At 38.7% G+C, this 18,729-nt stretch overlaps 1 protein-coding gene across 1 annotated transcript in view; it reads left to right on the forward strand.

The window, feature by feature from the left end:
• gabbr2 (gamma-aminobutyric acid (GABA) B receptor, 2) overlaps window positions 1-18,729 on the forward strand; it is a 167,597-nt gene that overhangs the window by 108,844 nt on the left and 40,024 nt on the right. The window contains exons 9-13 of the mRNA XM_067503008.1: window positions 2,929-3,009; window positions 4,055-4,205; window positions 4,507-4,639; window positions 6,082-6,189; window positions 9,994-10,116. Of these exons, the coding sequence (XP_067359109.1) occupies window positions 2,929-3,009; window positions 4,055-4,205; window positions 4,507-4,639; window positions 6,082-6,189; window positions 9,994-10,116 (596 nt within the window). The remainder of the gene's footprint in view (window positions 1-2,928; window positions 3,010-4,054; window positions 4,206-4,506; window positions 4,640-6,081; window positions 6,190-9,993; window positions 10,117-18,729) is intronic.

An 18,729-nucleotide genomic window follows, 5' to 3' on the forward strand; every position in this document is an offset into this window, starting at 1 on the left:
CACAAGTCCCCTATCCCTTCTTAATCTTTATCACTTCTTCCTCTTCTCAGGGATCTAAATGTGTCACCCTTTTCGACACACCAAGAGCCTGAGCTGGGAAGGGTGGAGAGGAATGGAAGGACAGCCCCAGTTTGAATATTTCAAAAGGCAGTGATCCTCAATATGTCCTATCATCTGTCCTTAGCTTCTCATCCTACATTTTACCCTGCCAAACGGTCTTCTTAGTCAAGTGTCTCAATAGCTCATATTCCCACTGTCTCTCATGGGGATAAGGGATTGCATGCAACCAGTTACATTCCCTCTGAGTTCAGATTTGAAATCACCACACTACCAAGCATGGTACTGTAGATTAGGAGACTTGGCCTTTGTCATTCTGAAAAGAGAAGACAGGTTTAATAATGTATCAGTGAAGTTATGATGTGATATGTGTGGTTTAAAGGTTAAGTAGTTTTAGATCTTTAGAGATATATGATGGCTACAAGAATTAATTTCCTGCTGCTCTAACATCTTCTGCAGGAATTTGAACTAGCAACAGCCACACTGTTGTCAGTTTACCTCCAGGCAATAGTCTCCTCACAGTCATTTCACCTTACATAGCTCACAAGTCTACCAGCAATGGTTTTTAAAGAAGCACCATTTTTTTGCCTGACATAATTCTACAGATCACTTGAAGCAACCTAAAAAGATGGGTCGAATTGTATTGATTAAAACAAGTAATTTTATTTTATTAACTCCCACTTAAAATAGTTCCCCAACACTGCACATGTATAGTGCAATGGAGGAATGTTTTTTTATAACAAGCACCGTGTTGCAATACACATTTGTGCCAGTGGCTTCACACTGATTCCACCGATCTACAGACACTGTATGTGTAAGGAAGAAAACTGTTAGCAAGTAAACTTATGTAAACAACCCAGATTTAAAATAAAAAATATATAAATGTTTTATTAGCAATGACGTTTTTTTCAAAGAAATTTGTAAGATCTTAGGTATAATGCCATGTTTTGATGAGTAACACTTTTTCTTCACATTTTTGTTTGTCAATAAAATAAATGCAAAGTTTCTATGTATTTTACAATTGGCAGAATAAAATATATATGGTATCTCAATTAAAAACAATTATCCTTGTACTTTGAGTTGATTTATCAAACAAAAAGGCAGGAGATATCATTGCATGGACTGAGGAACAGGTTGGGTTTTTCCACCCAATATTCCTTGTGAGAATAGTCTGCTGAGATTAATCTCAAAGGAGGATTGCTTAAGCAACGACAGACGTGGCCAAGGGAAACACAGTCATTGATCCTCATTCACTACATTTTGAGGAATCCTGCTTGTGTATTCACATAACATTTACTGTAAGGAAATGGCATCACATCTTTCTATCACTTGCAACATTTGCATTTGGAGCTTTGACACCAGAATTGAGATCAAATGATTGCTCAAATGATCAAGTGATTCACCGAGCGGAGAGGTGAGAGGAACGCAGTGCCCTGTGATGCAGCTGATGTTGTCTGTCATTTTCCTAGTCAAGGACAGTGCTCCCGAGCAGTTCAATAGGCCTATAGCAGTGATAATGGGGAGAAGCAGAGAGAGATGTGTGTGCACATCAGAAGAAATTGCAGGTTGTTTGTAGTGCTTTAAAAAAGAATTGGAAAAAATGTCTTCCCTTGCCATCTCCTGCTCCTGCTTCTCCCCTCCCTTGTGTAGACCCTTAAGTGAGTAATCTTTATGAGTGAAGGAGAGTGAAGGCCCAGGTTTGTCTGACAAGGTCATGATTCCCCCAATATTACACCAGAGGGACTCATCTTTGTTTCTAAAAGAGAAAACACTAAATTCTGAAATTGCTGTGTTTGAGCAGAGCTCCACAGAGACAGTGGTGTTTACAGGCTGACATTATATAGTAGTATACGATCCCCTGACTGTATTTGGAAGATGCTAAAGTCCCTGTATATTGCAATATTAATAACAAACTTGCTTTTCTTTATTGTTTATTTCTACATGATTTGAAAATTCTTCTAATGGTGTCTATAGGTTGTCTGCTCTTGATTGTTCTGGGATTGTGTTTCTCAAAAAGGGTGTGATATGGTTCCTTTGTGGCCCTTTAGGTTTCCTTGAGGTAAAATAAATTGATAAATTAGACTGTATAAAACAGGAAGACCATTTCCCGGACACATTAAGCTGCATATGAAGGCTAACAATACAGAATCTTAAAAGATAATCTTACTGAGTGCCCTAAAATTCTATGTTATGGATATTTTGTGATATTTCTAATGGGTTTTGGAAATGTCCCTGTAATTTAGAGCTCTCAGAAAGGTTGTACCACTGTGCCAGACGGTGCAGTTTAAAGTTCGGCCATTCTTCACTGTGTCCAATTACTGTTGTAATGTGGTTTAATGGTTCACTTAAAGTAGCATCTGCTACATTTTCGCCAAACAAGGATGCCTGGAGCTACATTTTATAAACCCAACAAGGTGCTTTGTATCTGTGATCCATTATTTTAGCACTTCACTTTTGAAATAAGTCAGTTTCTTGAAATACTTCACAAAACTTCAAGCCAAAAAGTTTGTCCAGCATATCAATCCATACTCTGTTTAACATCTGTTTCAACATCAACTGGATGGTTCGGTGCAGACATCAGTGGTTCCCAGATGACTTTAACCAGTGACTTCTGACCTTTTCTTTAGTGCCACCATGAGATTGACATTTGTGGTTTTGACTGTAATGTCTTTGTGTCACAGAGCCACATGGCTGTAGCTTCTTAGTTTTATTTAAAACTATTTTTCACAGGAGAATAAAATTGTTTTGAGAGAATAAAAAACACAGATGGAAAATGGTGGTTGTCATCTAGTTGCCAGTTGGCCATTTTTTTATTGCATTTTATTGCTTATATAACATTTGATTGCCAAAATGTGTTTGTTTCTTTGACAGAGGGCCAAGAAGTGAAGGTGGGGGAGTACAATGCAATTGCTGATGTGCTGGACCTCATCAACAACTCTATAAGGTTTCAAGGTATAAAGAAGTCTAGATAAACTTATCAACCACAACATTAATACCAAAATAATATGTTTTTTTAATAAAAATCAACTAATGAACATTGATGTTTCATTATGGGTTAACCACCTGTCAGCACATAACATGGTAACCAAAAGACCACCTCAAATGAATGAGGTGGCCAAAACATTAGAACCACTTCTTCCTATCATGTACTCCAGTACGATTCCACTAAATACTTCCTCCTCAATGATAAACAGAGAGAGGAAATATCACCTTTCTGACAGTTTAAATTAAAAAACTTAGCTGCTGTATTGGATTGCTTTAGATTGTACAGGTGTACCTAATACAGTAGCCAGTGTGTGTGTATCTATATATATTGAACTGCGACTTCCTCCAGTGTATATACATACTCAGACCCTATCATCACACATGTAGAGACTGGCCACTTTCCATTGCCACTCCAAACTGTCCTCTCTGAGCTAAATTATTTACCAGTCCATTTTTCACCCCTCCTGGGTTTGCTTGTGTTGACATACTTTGTAATTTGTTCCATCCCCGTGGCCATTCTCTTCTTCTCTTCCCTCCCAGCCCTTCTCTATACTCTCGGACTTGCCCCACATGCATTCTAGGACAGTACCATCTAAAATGCTTGTTTCCACATCCCTAACCACAGTAAGTGGAGATGTGTAAGATGATGCCATTGCGATCGATTTGCACACTGATGGAAGAAAAATAAGAGAGAAAAGATAAGAGAGCACAGGGTCTAACCACAATAACTTGACTGTGGGTGCCTAGAGATACATGCATTCAACTAGGCAAAATGTAGGACCAGGAAATGGGTCTCAAATAACTAGTAGTTGAAAAGAAAAAGATTTGAAGGAGACAGGTCTCAGGTTGTCAAAGTGAAGAGGATAAGCTCAGAGGTGAAAGTCCACAATACAACTGTCAGATTGGATATGTCATATAAAAAGCATTTGTTGTCATTTTATGCTTTCGTCTTACAGATTTTGAATGTCTTAAACAAAATGTCTTTTGGGATCGCACTTTCCTTTCTCCTTAGGTGTGGAGCCTCCAAAGGATCGCACATTTGTACGTCTGCAGCGCCGGCACATCAATGTGCCCCTCTACAGCATCCTATCCACCATCACCATACTGGGCATGTTCATGGCTGGTGCCTTCTTGTTCTTTAACATCAAGAACCGCAACCACAGGTCAGTATCCAGTATCGGTGAAGCAATGCTCTGATAGCACAGTTGGAAGATGGAATGAGGTGTTAGAAGAAGGTTAACTGTTTAAGATGAAATACATAAATAGATAATTAATGATCTTAGTGTTAAGCGAGAAAAAAAGAGGAGGACAGGAGGAATAATAGTATGAGCATTACTAAAATAAAAGCATGGGAATGATCATTAACCTGTAACCATCTATGTTATTAATTCACATTTCAATCTGTATACAAGGACATCATACTTGTGTTTTTTGGACTGAAAAGATTCTTCTATTTTCTGTCAGACTGATCAAGATGTCCAGTCCTTACATGAATAACCTGATCATCTTAGGAGGCATGCTCTCCTATGCCTCCATCTTCCTGTTTGGGCTGGATGGAGGTTTTGTCTCTGACAAAGAGTTTGAGACCCTCTGCACTGTGAGTTCCCTCTACATTCAATTTAATAAATATAAGTTGGGGTCAGATGCATATTTTTAGCAGTTTTTCTGCCAGCAGTTTTCTCAAGTACATTTTGTAAAGTTTTTTGTCACATTTTCCTTAATATTTTGACTAACCAACAGTCAAAAACCCAATAATTACTTTTAATTACTATCACATAGGTTCAAAAGTGGTACCAAATCAGAGAAGCTGGAACTTGAGAATATACAGTATTTAGCTGAAGAAATTATTTAAATTATGAGTTCACTCTCATAGTAGTTGTTGATTAATTGGCTACTGCTGACTGTTGAAGACCCCACACATTTGAATATTTTTGAAAAATGTAATTGACAATTGACATATACATTCACATTTAGCTGCCTTAACTTTAATTGTTCAGTGTAAAGCTTTAAGGGAATTGTCAAATTTATCTGCGTTTTGGGTCATACCCTGTGTTGTATGTTGTATTTATTTTTAAATGACTTTCTTTATTTTAAATAATGATTTTGGACTGACATTTGCAGTCACTATAACCAGTGTATTTTGTTTGCATGTGAACAGACACTAAATTAACTCTAGACTTTTTGCATTTTTTTAATAGTTATATTTAACATGTAAAATAAGCTCAGATGTAGAAAATGCTGTTGAAACAATAATTACATGAGCTCTAAATGTAAACTGAGGGAATCTCTCTCTCCTGGTCTCTATTTAGCACGGAGCACATTAAGTGTTTCCCCCCAGGTAGCATTACTGTGTGACTGGATTAATTAAAGAGTTTTGATTACAGTGATACAGTAACTGGTTTCCACTGAGATACCACTCTCCTAGACACAGAAACACACACGTGCACACAAAAGAAATGTTAGGTACGACAGAACTCGAGCAGCCACCACCTGATTGAAGCTCTCTGCTAAACCAAAACTGGGTTCTTCTGTTCATACTACAGGGGTTGATCAACAACAATTTGTGACAAAGGACAAATGTGTGGACATTTGCAAAACATGTACAACATGTGAAACATTAAAACAAGTGCATACTGTAACACATGCAGTGAACACATAGTATACAGAAGTACACAAGCATTCAGCAAAGGACGCTCAGTAGCTAGTGTGAATTAGGATTTCATGACTATTTTTCAATTCTTAAACTTTAAAACATGGCTGCAGCCCTTTGTGCCAAAGCAGTAAGAGGCCTACATTTTCTTTCTCATTAAAATGAAATTTTTTCAGGAGTGTGACAGCTTCCATGGTTCAGAACATAGAGCTCAACACTTGGAGAGAAAAATAAATCTGACAGCTTCTTATTTTTAGAATATTTCACAATGCTATTTTGAAAAAAACTCTTTGGGATAAATGCAAATGCCTGACAGATCAGATGTTTTCAAGCGTTAATCAACAGTTTAAGACATGGCACATTGATGTGGGTTCTTTTTGTTCCCATAGGTTCGGACATGGATTCTCACTGTTGGATACACAACGGCTTTTGGTGCTATGTTTGCCAAGACCTGGAGGGTGCATGCCATCTTCAAAAATGTGAAAATGAAGAAAAAGGTGAATATAGATAGTTTATATATAGATAGATAGATAGATATGAGGTGTGTGTGTGTGTGTGTAAGGCGAATTCAGAGTGATTAAAATGTTCGTTCCAGAATTTTAAGGCAGAAATTCCCTACACTGTACTGTTCAATTTACGACATGTTACAAAAACTGCTGCTTTGTGTGTGTCCTTGAGAAATGTGCTTACTCATTTACTGTATTGTTTTAACAAATTGGAGACAGCTGTCCTGGTGAATGAATTCTTCATGGTTAAATTCTGAACATTTTATTTCTTATCATTTCATGTGCATCTTTTATATAGAATAAGTACCAGCTCATATAACCCAAAGTATTTCCATTGAGACATGTAGACCCAATAGTCTTATTCATGCCACTTCATATGCCTTTTGAAAGCCCAAGTGTGTTGGGGTGCTTCTGAACAAACACTCTGAGAGACTGGCAGCCCCTGGCACCTGCTTTTAGAATCTTCTCTTGTGCAAAGAAATCAGAAACACAAATGGCTTTTTAAACATCTAACACTATCTGCTTCTCTGGCCTAGTTATATAAAGTGGCGCTGAGTTCACTGCGCTCAGCCTTTTTGTATTTATAGATCTTGCCCCCCTCCCTTTGTCTCTTTCACTCTCTCACCCTCTTGCATTTTGGAGGAAGTGTGGGTGGCTTGCCAGAGAGACACACACACACAGAGAGAGAGAGAGAGAGAGAGAGAGAGAGAGAAAGGCATCAAAGAGTCTGAGGTTTGGAGGGACATAGAAAAGTAGATGCAGAAGGGAGGGTGTGAAGGGGGTTAGGCAAAGCAAGGCAGAAACAGGGACAAGGAAAACCATGTGGCACAAATGGTAGGTAAGAAAGTAGGTTGGACAATGAAAAGAAATGGGAAAAGTTGTGAAAAACAGCAGTGCAAATATTAGGTGAAGAATAAGGGTTTCCAGATCACAGGTTAAAAAATGATGGTCAAGCTCCACTGTACATGCTTTAATTTCAACTGCAATGTCATGGTCAACTCAACACAAGATCGCTACCACCTTGGTGCTCAGTTTTTCCCAAAATTAATTCCACATAATCTGGACTTTCATATTTCTTATTCATTGTAATCACAAATAAAGTAGTGTTCCTTCTCTGAGCTCAGTGCTGTTGTTTTGACCCCTAACAGCTAATTATCTCTACTCAGTTCAACCTCCTTTACCACCGACACGAATGTTGACAAAACATTTTTTTCCAGAAAAAGTTTTTACCCTACTGTATATTTCAGCTGTTAAACCTCATTGTTCAGGTTCAGGACCTGGGTTAGTGTGCAGGACACACACATCACACTTCCTCCACACTGATTGAGTGCAGGTGCTTTGGCTTCAGTAGAGTGATAGTTGCTGTTGCTTTCCTGAATTCTCTGCCAACTGCTGTCAGGGGAGGAACAAGCACAAGTGTTGGCCATATTTTCTTCAAACAGTTGGGCTGGAAGTGCATCCCTCACTCCTTCCCCCAGACTTCCCTTCATCTATTTTCCAGTGCACTAGGAGAGCACAGATTGTAAACCAGGGGTGTGTTCGATAAGAATTCCACTTGGCAGGCTGCAGCCAGCACTCCTTCACTTCTTAAACAGCTTGGTGCCAGGGTGGCAAGAGGGGCTGTCAATCAATGTCCTTTCTCTGAATACACAAAAATACACACCATAGACAAAGATAATCATACACACTTCCAATAAGCAGCCCATACAGCCCTTCACCCCAAGGCCCCTGTACTGTAGCTTTTACATGTTAGTCGGCCTAACTTGGTAATTTCCCAAGTATTCCTTAGTGACAAATTGCTGGATAAATGCACACACATACAGGGAATACCAAATAACAATACAATATCCACTGGCACATTTCTTTTTCAAGCATTCGCACAGACACATGCACATACATAATGACTATGTTACAGATTCAGACCATTTAAGGACGTGTCACACTGCTTCCTGGTTCTTGATAGATCAGTGGTACTGTAGTTCACTGTTGCTACAGTGCTGGCAGAGCCAGCTTGTCCCAGGCTTTGCTCATTTTAAAACCAAATCACTTTTACATGATAATATTTACATATTTATTTAAAGGTGTAAGTTTGCGCTTGACCTTGGAAACCATTATTTCACAGATCATCAGGGTCTACTGGTTTGTTGGAGCTTTGAATCACATCACATTGTCAGCAGAAGGAGTTTCTTAGTTACTGTATGGGGAACAGCAAGATATCCATCCATTCAGTATCTGTAAATACTCATCTTGTTTAGGCTCACGGGAGGCCTATCTCAGCTGTCACTGGCTGAGAGGCGAGTATCGCCAGTATCTGGCGACCTGTCTAATCTGGCCAACAGAGAGCGACACACAAACGTTTCTCATGTTCACACAACCGATACTCATGTTCAGATCCTTTGAGCTATTTAAATTCACCAGTTAACCTATCATTCACGTCTTTGGACTGTGGAAGGAAACTGGAGTACCCAGAGGAAAACCACAGAAACATGGGGAGAACATGCAAACTCCACCAAAAAAGGCTGCAAACGACAGGGATTCAAACTGGGGACCTTCTAACTGTGACGCAACATTGCTAAGCATTCCACTACATGCTGTCCACACCAAGATATTTCTTTTTAAATTTTTGTTCTCAGTATATTCATTAATGTTTACTGTATATTGCCTGAAATCAATCAAATTCATCAGCAGAAACACAAGCACAAAATATTAGTGGGGGAATGAAAATAGTAGATAACACTTCAGGTAATTGAGAGTCATTACATAGTTTGTCTAACAACTCACTTGGCAGAGTAAAATCACAGTTGAGCAGATGGTGGTGTGGAGCTTTTTTTGTACTTTTCCCAAAAATATCATACATTTATATTTGTTTGTTGCACTATTTACAACTTAGAATACCAGAATTTTACCAGAATTTATTTTAATATAGAGTTTTTTTTAAATTCTTATCCATCTTGGGATTTTAAAGTAGCCATTTAATCTGCACTGCCTGTCCCACATAAAGCATCATAATATTTCTGTAAGAACTTTTCCTCATCTTACTAGCATTTGTTTAGTCCCAGGACCATCAAACAACAGCAGATCAAATAACAATCCCCTCATTCATCTCATCCTGAGCCCACCGGTGGATGGAGACCTGTGCGAGACCGCTGGGCTGCATCTGGGCTATTTGATACTCTCCAAACACAGCCCAGCCTGTGTTCCATGACCTTTCCTTTGATCTGCAGTTCCAGTCAGTCAAATGCTATTATAAGTAAAGATCACAAACAGGTCATGGCTTTCATCCCTATAAAGTTCATAGTACAAAAGAGGAGTTTTAGTGGTCAACAGCATTGGCTCCTGTTTTTTTTGTTTTTTGTTTTTTTTTGGACCCAAGGTAATGCTATCTTGGTTAATGTTAAACAGACTGAACTTATATAACATTTTTCTACCTTACTGGTTGACAGAAGTGAATGACCACAGTCCTAGGCTAGTCTGCCAAATATACTACATGTACCCCAGTAAAAAAAAAAGGGTGTCTTGGTTTGGTATTTTGGACTCGCAGTTTGGATGGTTTCCTATCCTAGTAGGTGGTAATTGCAGCTTAATGTATTGTAATCAGTCGCTAATTAGATGGTTAGAGTGAAACCAGCAGGGTTCTCAGTCCAGAGATGGGATGAGAATCACTTGGTTCACATAATTACAGTGGCCACTATGAAATGGTGTTTGGAATGCCTCTACAGACACACTATTACATAACAATAGCAGGTGTGGGCTATTGGGCTAATGCAAGCATCTCATCTTGTTTTCCCCCTCCAGATCATAAAGGACCAGAAGTTGTTGATAATCGTGGGTGGAATGCTGCTAATCGACTTGTGCATCCTTATTTGCTGGCAGATTGTGGACCCACTTAGGAGGACCGTGGAAGAATACAGCTTGGAGGTCAGTGTGCATTTTGATGTTTTTCATGTCTTGGGTAAACTTGTCGTTGATAGTAAGTTTAATTGGTGTAACTTGTTTTGCCTCAGCTAGGAGGATTCCAGTGACACAGATCCTTGCTAAAAATTACTGTATATTTGGAGTTCAGGCAAACAAAATTTCCGCCTTGGGGTGTAGCTTGAGCATCTTTGTTGTGGTTATTTTTGGGTCGGGATGTGAGCCATTGCTGCTTCCTGTGCTCATCCCATGGCCAGACATCTGCCAGTTTGGATGTGCTATATTGGCAAAGTCTAATGGAAAAGAGGCGTTTGGCATCACTTTCATCTTGCTGGACACATAGCATGGTTTAGAAATTCACTCTGCTTAGTAGTGATTGATTAGAGAAGAGTCAGATACTCTAATATTGGTGCAGGGTTAGTTTAGCTGCTTATCAAGTTGGCTAAAATAAGCTCACTGTAGTTTTGGCATTCAAAGTTGATTACAGAGTGTTAGGTGTGGCATATTAGCACAAAGCTCTGTGGGACTAAGGAAATGCAGGCTATAAATTCATGAGGCACAACTGATGAACTGAACTTCATCTTCTTAAAGAATCAACTTGTTTTAGTTATTAAAGTTGCACATTGTGTTAGTGTTTTTCTGCATTAGAAAATATTGTGCAGCATTGCTTCACTGCTTGGTACAGTATGTCTGTCTTTCTGTACACCTTAAGATTACTGTGCCCAGCAAACTGCCTAAACACAGCGGGTTAAATGCCTAAGACAAGAAAAGCTCAGGCTGCATGTATTATACCAGCTTTGGGTCCATCTTTATTTTTGTTCTTATTTTATTGTTTATGAGGATATTAAATCAGGCTGTCAAGTAGATGGTTCAGTGTTCCACTGGTTAAACATAAGTAGCAGTGGAATGCATTTGCTTCGTAGTCTATTAAGTTGTTACACAAAACGATGGGTTTCCATTATGCCAAGTGCAGTTAATGCTTTGAAATGTTAAAACAGGTTATAAACCAGTGAGCGATACTGCACTATTGGGATGGCTACTGTATTAGTGTGTTACACTTAATCTGCAGTAACGAAGTCACTCCAGCTATGAATAAATGTAATATTCATGTTATATGAATTAACAGAATGAATGAATTTCCATTTCATGGAAAATATTAGCTCAATGTTAATTTAGTGGCAGCAACACATCTCAAAAAAGTTAGAACAGAAGGAAAAAAATTGCTGGAAAAGTAATAGCTGCAAGTAAAAAAATGGAGGATCATTTGAACTAATTAGGTTAATTTGCAACAGGTTAATAACATGACTGGGTATAAAAGGAGCATTTACCAGAAGCAAAGCCTCTCGTTTGTAAAGATGGGCAGAGGTTGTCTGCGACAAACTGCATCTAAAAATTGTGTAACAATTGAATGGATGTTGAGTCCTTTTTGCCAAGGTCCTGTGGGGGATGAAAAGGTACTGAAGCTTTCTTGCAGACAGTTTTTGCTTTTTTGTCTTCAATTAAAATCATAACGTGTGAACTGATAAATAGTGCTTATCTAAAAGTACTAGGAGCAGGTCAGGACTTTTTTCTGTCTTTGTCCTTGATGAAAAGATTGCTATAAGAGATTTCTGAGGAGAAAGCTTGTGCAGAGATGCATGATATCTTAGCAGAGTTTTTTTTTTTTTCCCATTGCTTTGCTTTTCCAATACTCAGTAGGCATGTGCACATTTTTACAACTCTAGACAAAGCCATATTTCCATTGTGATGACTAATACATTTTAAACAGACTAAATGGTATACTAGACCCTTGCTAAACATTTTCATTTGTGAGTGTTGCCAGTGTGTGCAGTCGGGTCCTTGTGGAGCATTCTCACACACTAAGCCTCTGGCCAGGGGAGTATTGAGAAATGTTAACCATTCAGTGTAGGGGTCTGCATCCCCCCTTGGGGTTGTGGATCTGCATGCTTGGGCTAAGGCAAAGGCTCCACATGCTGCCCAGCTTGCCAGATTTCCAGTACCATCAGTAGTAGACCCTTGGGGCTCAACTATGGGAGAGGGAGCCTGGAGCCGCTCTACACCTGAGCTTTCAGGCCTGTCCAGTGGGAGCAGAAACCAGTATGCAATTCAAATATCCAGACAGTTGTTAAGGGGGATGACAAAGGGCAGGAAAAAATTATAAAACAATCTAACACTGTATTTATGTTTAAAAAAAAACTATATTTTATGAGAAACTGAAAAACATTGTACACTACAGTACACTACATTTCTTTCAGGCTGACATCACTGCATCAAATAACACAACCTGCTCATTCATCTTAATGTTAAATGCTGTGCTGGCTCAGCAGGGTTGTGAAATATAACAATTCACAAAAAATAAAAAACAGAAATGCACAGTAGCACAGTACATACAGTAACTCATACGTGAAAACAAATTGAAAAATGCTCTTTGTAGTAACATGAACCCACCTACATAACCCCTGTGTTTTTTACCACAATGCTATTTTTAGTCCACACCCATGTAGATACAATGGGAGTGATTTAGTGATGGGTAGGAGACATGGGACCACGGTGGATGGTCTCCAAAGGTTTTCAGAGCTGCTGAGAGCTTTGGCTGACTAACAATAATTGATACAAACAGAGGGATGGTTAGTTACCCAGTTTCCTGTTAGCTCTCACATCGTGGTCCTGTGGGCATGTCTGCGAGCTCAGTGTCATAGAGCTGTATCTACCTGCTGTACTCAGTGGTATTCAGCATGACTACTTAGTGTTATTGAACTGTCACGGTGCTTGCTAGTCCACCACTTTAGTTGTTAACTGTCACATTGGAGGTGTTCCTTTTTAACTCAACAAACAAGGGTTTTTACAATTTTTACAGGAATGGTGGGGGTTTTTTTTAGTGTGAAGGTATGTTCATCAGTGCAAAAGCTACTGTACTGAAGTGTGATCTCCTTCTAGCTGAAAAACTCATCTAGATGACATAACCTGGAGGAGTTTTTCATAATTTGGAGATGATGTCATCTGGAGGAAAAGTAGATTGACCGTGATTACAACCTCCATAGTATGAGCATAATCTGAGCATAATCTGAACTGAAAGCTCCTCCAAGAAATGTCATCGGGAGGCATTTTTCAGATAGAGGTAGGGAGAAATTTTGACATAGGGAAGTCAGAGGAAGTTAAATTCGTTTACATGTATTACTCAAACTAGAATCATAAGAGGCAAGTTCAATATGATTGATGGTGTCTTATAATATTGAAAGTGGATTAATGATTTGCATTGTAGATTGTAGTTAAAATGATCTTGCTCACGTCAGTCATCTACATCACCATGTATGAACCCACTCCTTAGAATCCAACAAGCTTAATGAGCTTCTATTAGCAAAACTTGAGGATCCCCTTTTGCATCTTTTATTAGCATTAGCAAGATGATGAAAATGTGAAGAGGCTGGCAATGGATCCTTGTGGAAAATTACTCTGCATAATAAAAGTAAAGAAGGGACAGGAATCATGTAGGGAGTCTTTGAAGACAGTGCTCCCCGAGTCTTATTTTATGGCAGCTATTCAATGCTGCGGTTATAATTACAGTATGCAGATCGACATCACAAGAAATGACTTGTGACCTTGACATTGTGTCAAACCTCTTTAAACTAAGCCAGGTCTCTGGCCTCCAGTCCATTTATATCATACATAAAAGACAACTGTTCTGAATTCAATAAAAATGTTGATGACATTACAATCAGTTTGCCCAAAATGGTAATTGTAGCTTTAAATTTTCTCAGATTCTCTGTGATTCCTCAATCCTAAAAAAAAGGGTGGCGGGTGGCTGTGGTGCAGGAGGTAGACTGCTGGTCCACCAGTTGTTGGTTCATCCCCGGGTCCTCCGTTCACATGTCAAATATCCTTGAGCAAGACACTGACACCAAGTGCAAATGGGTGAATGAGAAGCAGTGTAAAGTGCTTTGAGAACCAATAGTTGCTATATAAGTGCAGACTATTTAAGAAATATTCTGCATTTCAGGTTGTTGTTTTTTGTTGGTTTGTTTTTTCCATAGACCTTTTTAACAAGAGAAAAAGCTTTCGCTGCTCCAGGAATGTTCTGGGAATGTGAATGGCGACGTTGGGCCATGTTGGGCAATTAGGTCCATTTTGTGGTTCATTAATAATTGAACAGTTGCTATTGGTGTTGATGTTTCAGCAGCAGTGTTGCCTGATAGTCACATTATATTAAGTCCCACAATGCAGACATATGTTGCAGTGTTGGTGCACACATCTCAATTTGTGATTGTTGCTTAATGTATCTGTATGATTCTGCACTTTGTATGAATTTCTAAGCCTGTATATGTACATGTGGAATGTACTGTATGTGTTCACTAATGCATGCATTGGTTTTTACATGTATGCCTGTGTGTTAACATATGCTTTTAATGTCCTGTGTTGTGGTCCTGGGCATTGTCTCCTGCATAATGAAGGACAAACTGTCGAGAAAGGATGATTAGCATTCTGGTGGGTCCTACTGCAGACCCCTCTACTCTAGTCTCTCCTCTTGTCTCCTTTTTCTTCCCCTCCCTTCTCTGTCATTTTTCCCAGCTTGAAAGCTGCAAGCATAGCCAGGCGGGCGGGCGGGCTGCAAAAGAATATTGCAGTGTGGCATCACCATAGCAACGACCATGGTTTCTGACATCCATAACGCAGAGAGCACCACTGTTGATCCATGAGACAAAAATAGGTTAGGACACCCGCTTCAGCATGGTGACACATGCAGAGAAGATCAACATTCCCATAAAAATACATACATTTCACTCAATGACTGATCAGAGCAAAGGGGTTTATATGCACATACACACTCACACATGCACATGCTTCTAAACATGAGTTTAGAAGCACTGACAGAGATTTCCCTCTGCTTTCCTGCCTCTGCTGCCCCTACCTGTAAAGCAGGGAGAGCACAAGAAAGTACTTTTATTATAGTACTTTGACAATACTCTCATCTGTTCCTACAATTATATTGCTGCATTTGCAAGCCAGCATATGACTCACTACTAACATTTAATTTGGAAATATTATTTATTTATGAGTCGATGAGATGTTTTTAATTAGCATTAATGTGGGCCCTCGTCAACAGCAGTCAACAGATCTCCCATTGCCAGGTAGAGGCAAATAGGTGAAAACTGAGAAAATCCAAGAATCAGCAGGAGCTTCAGAAACTTTCAAACATTAAAAAAAAGATTAGTGTTTGCAATGTTGTTCTAAGCCTACAGGGAGAGTGAATTAAAATTAAAATAAGTCTGTCTTTATTTTTGTGAAGACTAAATGGAGCTGTTAGGACCTAAATACCGGGCCTTAACAGAAATTGTGTGTTCAGATATGAGGAGTCCATTTTTTTACTAGTTCTGTTAAAACACTCTAAAGTGACGTGCCTAAACTATATTCTAATTTCTGTTTGCAAAGGCTGTGAAACACCTTCGGTTTCTTTTTTATTCAACAATGTGTTCTCTTTTTCTAATATATACATACACTATTTCATAGAATAGGAAAAGCATTATTATTTCTAAACAATGAGGAAAAAAAACTGAAGACAACAGAAATGCTGTGGGCAGATAAGGACAGCCTTTGCAACTGTTGTAAGGCATATTACTACACAGTTGTCCACAGACACATGCTATTATTATACTGACTCAGATGTTTTGTAAGTCAATATACATACAAAACTAATGATTTATTACAACAAACTTTTTTCTCACCACTGTAGTTGACTTGTTCCCGGAATCCACTAATAGAAGTGCTTACAGACTTTCTCTTGCTTCTGTGGTTTAGGATTTCTTACCTAAATATCTCTCTCTATTATTTGATATTGTTCATTTCTAATACACTTATTTTAGATCTTATAAACTGCCTTTCTCTCTTGCCATCTATCTGTGTTAGCTATTCATATTCCTATGTGTCTTCATTAGTATCATGTCACCAGTCTACTAAATGTGAAGACCCCTTCTCTCCTGATAAACTCTGCTTTAGTTGCATTATCCCTCTCTTTCTTCTCCTCATTTCCTCTTATTTAATAGGTGTGCTAAAAAATTACACTGGACAAGACTCAAGCCGATCCTCAAATATCCCCCGTGATATTTTGTTTTTTCACCTTGTGTTGTTCCTTCCTCTCTTTTCACTATATTCTGCCCCTTTATTCATCATACCCACTTCTTTTTCATCCCAGTTCACCATATCATGCCACACAATTTTAAATGCCGTGTTACCTCTTCTAAGGAAGGGATAGACACCTTCCCATGTCTCCAATTCCAGCCAGAATTGGGTGTTGGAAGAGCTGGGGAAAGTGGCAAGAGTCACCTAGGCAAGAGTTTCTCTAGTCCGAGAGATGACAAGTGTTGCTGTGATTGTCCTGCTCCTCTGGGATTCTGTGTGTATTCAGGTCAGGCAGGCAGTATCCATATACAGATGTTTGAGTGCTTATTAAAGTACCATACTGGTGTTTTTTTAATGTAATATAATATTACTGTAATATATGCTGCCTATTTTTTCTGGGCAAAGCCTGTTCTTGCTGCCTTCTCGTTCTGCTTGATTTGATTTTTAAGGAATGCTACAGCACTACGGTATATAAAAAAGTATTTTCTTCTGTCTCAGATATTTCTTTTGACAACTTTGAACACAACATGGGATTGTAATTCACATAACAGGCTTGTTACTGTGTATTGGAAATTATACTACTGTACACCGATCACAGTTTGGAGTTTTTAAAATATAAAGCTACACAGAAAGTGCAATACTCTATGTTGGATTTCCTATTTCAAGATTGCAAATTTCTATTTAAATACGAGCTACAGCCAGTAACTGCCTAAAAGTGAAATAGTGACAAAGTGATAGAAAATCTAAAAAACTTTGTTTTGCTTCACAATCGTACAGCAGTAATGTGAATAATAAGTGCTTCACTTTAGCCAATCCTTTGCATGATCATTTAAATCTGCAGTTATACACCCACAGAAGAACACACAGTCCTCCTCCTTCTGCACACTCACACAGGTCCTCCACTGCAGTCCCAGTGAACCGCTGATTGTGTGAACACCATCTGAAGGGCACAATGCTCTTGTTTCATTGTCAACCTTCTCTGCAAAGTTAGGCAGGGAGGATAGTCCTGATTGTATTTCATTCAATTCATATGGATCTTTATTTTCAAAAAGTTTTTTTTGTTAGGAAATAACACAAAGATACAGTTCTTTTAAAAAAATAAATACATTTTAAATTCACCAGATTTAATGTAAGATTTGGCTAGATTAAGCAGGCCTTGAATTGAAATATATAGAGATTTAACCACATTCCCAGTGACACAGACAGATGTGATGGGACAAGAACAGAGAATCATACTCATCATTCTGTAGACCGAACAATGTCATCTGCAGCATTATCCGTGCAGCCGTGACAGCGCTAAGATGGTGTTAAGATAGACTTTGAGGCGTCTTTGTTAGTGTTGAGTAAAGCACTGCCTGAGATCAATGCCTTTTGAAAGTAAACTGGGTCATTAAGGGATAACCACCACCCACCCACCTAGGCCTTTTCTCTTTACCACCTCTGGAGGGAAGAAGGAAGGGAGGGAGAGAACAAAACAGAAGGGTACACAGACCTCACACATCCTGGGTGATTTGTATGGCTGTGTGAGTGTCTCAGAGATTGTCTATCCCAAAAGGATGGTTATGCATCATTACGGTTGTAGTAAGGCATTGTTACTGCGTGTCTCACATTTTTAGATTGTATCAAGTTCTAGTATTGTGGCAAAGCTAAGACATGTGGATCTACTAACAACCTGATAAAATCACTTGTAGACTCACTTGTAATGATCACTTTGCTGGTATGAAATTATATAACCACTTCGGTATTGCAAATTTAAATTAGAAACTTGCATATCTACGGTGGCCCTGAGAGCTCAAAGCACTGCAAATTGAGAAAACACATGCAATAGACAAAACATAGGCAAAACAATGCTGTGCCTGTGTTGTCAAGTTGATGTTTTGTTTTGGGTTTTTTTGCTTATGTATCATCGGTTTGCTTGTGTTTTTCAAAGTCCACTGTGCATAACAGACAACTTTGCAGTCATGTTTGATTGTACCAATTTCAGGAAGTATTTGAAGGGTTTACATTTAGGTTAGACACAGAGCACCATGGTACCTCTGATGTTTGCTGGTTATTTTTGAAGTCTTCTAAGGTCTCCTAAGTGAGTGTGTCACTGGTTTTACCTCAGGGATTCCCGCTTCTGTTTATAGTCCTATATAGTCATATTTTTACATGTCGCAGCCAGCACAGAAAGTCCACCTGGACAAAGGTCTCAGCCTACATAAGGAGTGCTGCATTATGAGCTCATGCAACGGAAGCTGGATATGTTCAACTTTTTCTTCAGCATTGTGAATCCTAATACACACACTTACCCAAAACAGAGTGGAAAAGGGAGAGGAAAAAAAACTACAAAATCGAAAAAGAAACAAAACATTTATTAAGGGGAGTGACCCAGGATTATATAGTGGACATAATATATTTTTATATAATATATAGTAATATAGTATTTGATATATAATTAAATCACAATTCTGAGCCAGATGAGGAGAGAATGAAGCCACTTACATTGATGTAATGTTGTTAGCA

Source organism: Channa argus, chromosome 1, assembly GCF_033026475.1.
Source record: "Channa argus isolate prfri chromosome 1, Channa argus male v1.0, whole genome shotgun sequence".
Classification (NCBI taxonomy): Eukaryota; Metazoa; Chordata; class Actinopteri; order Anabantiformes; family Channidae; genus Channa; species Channa argus.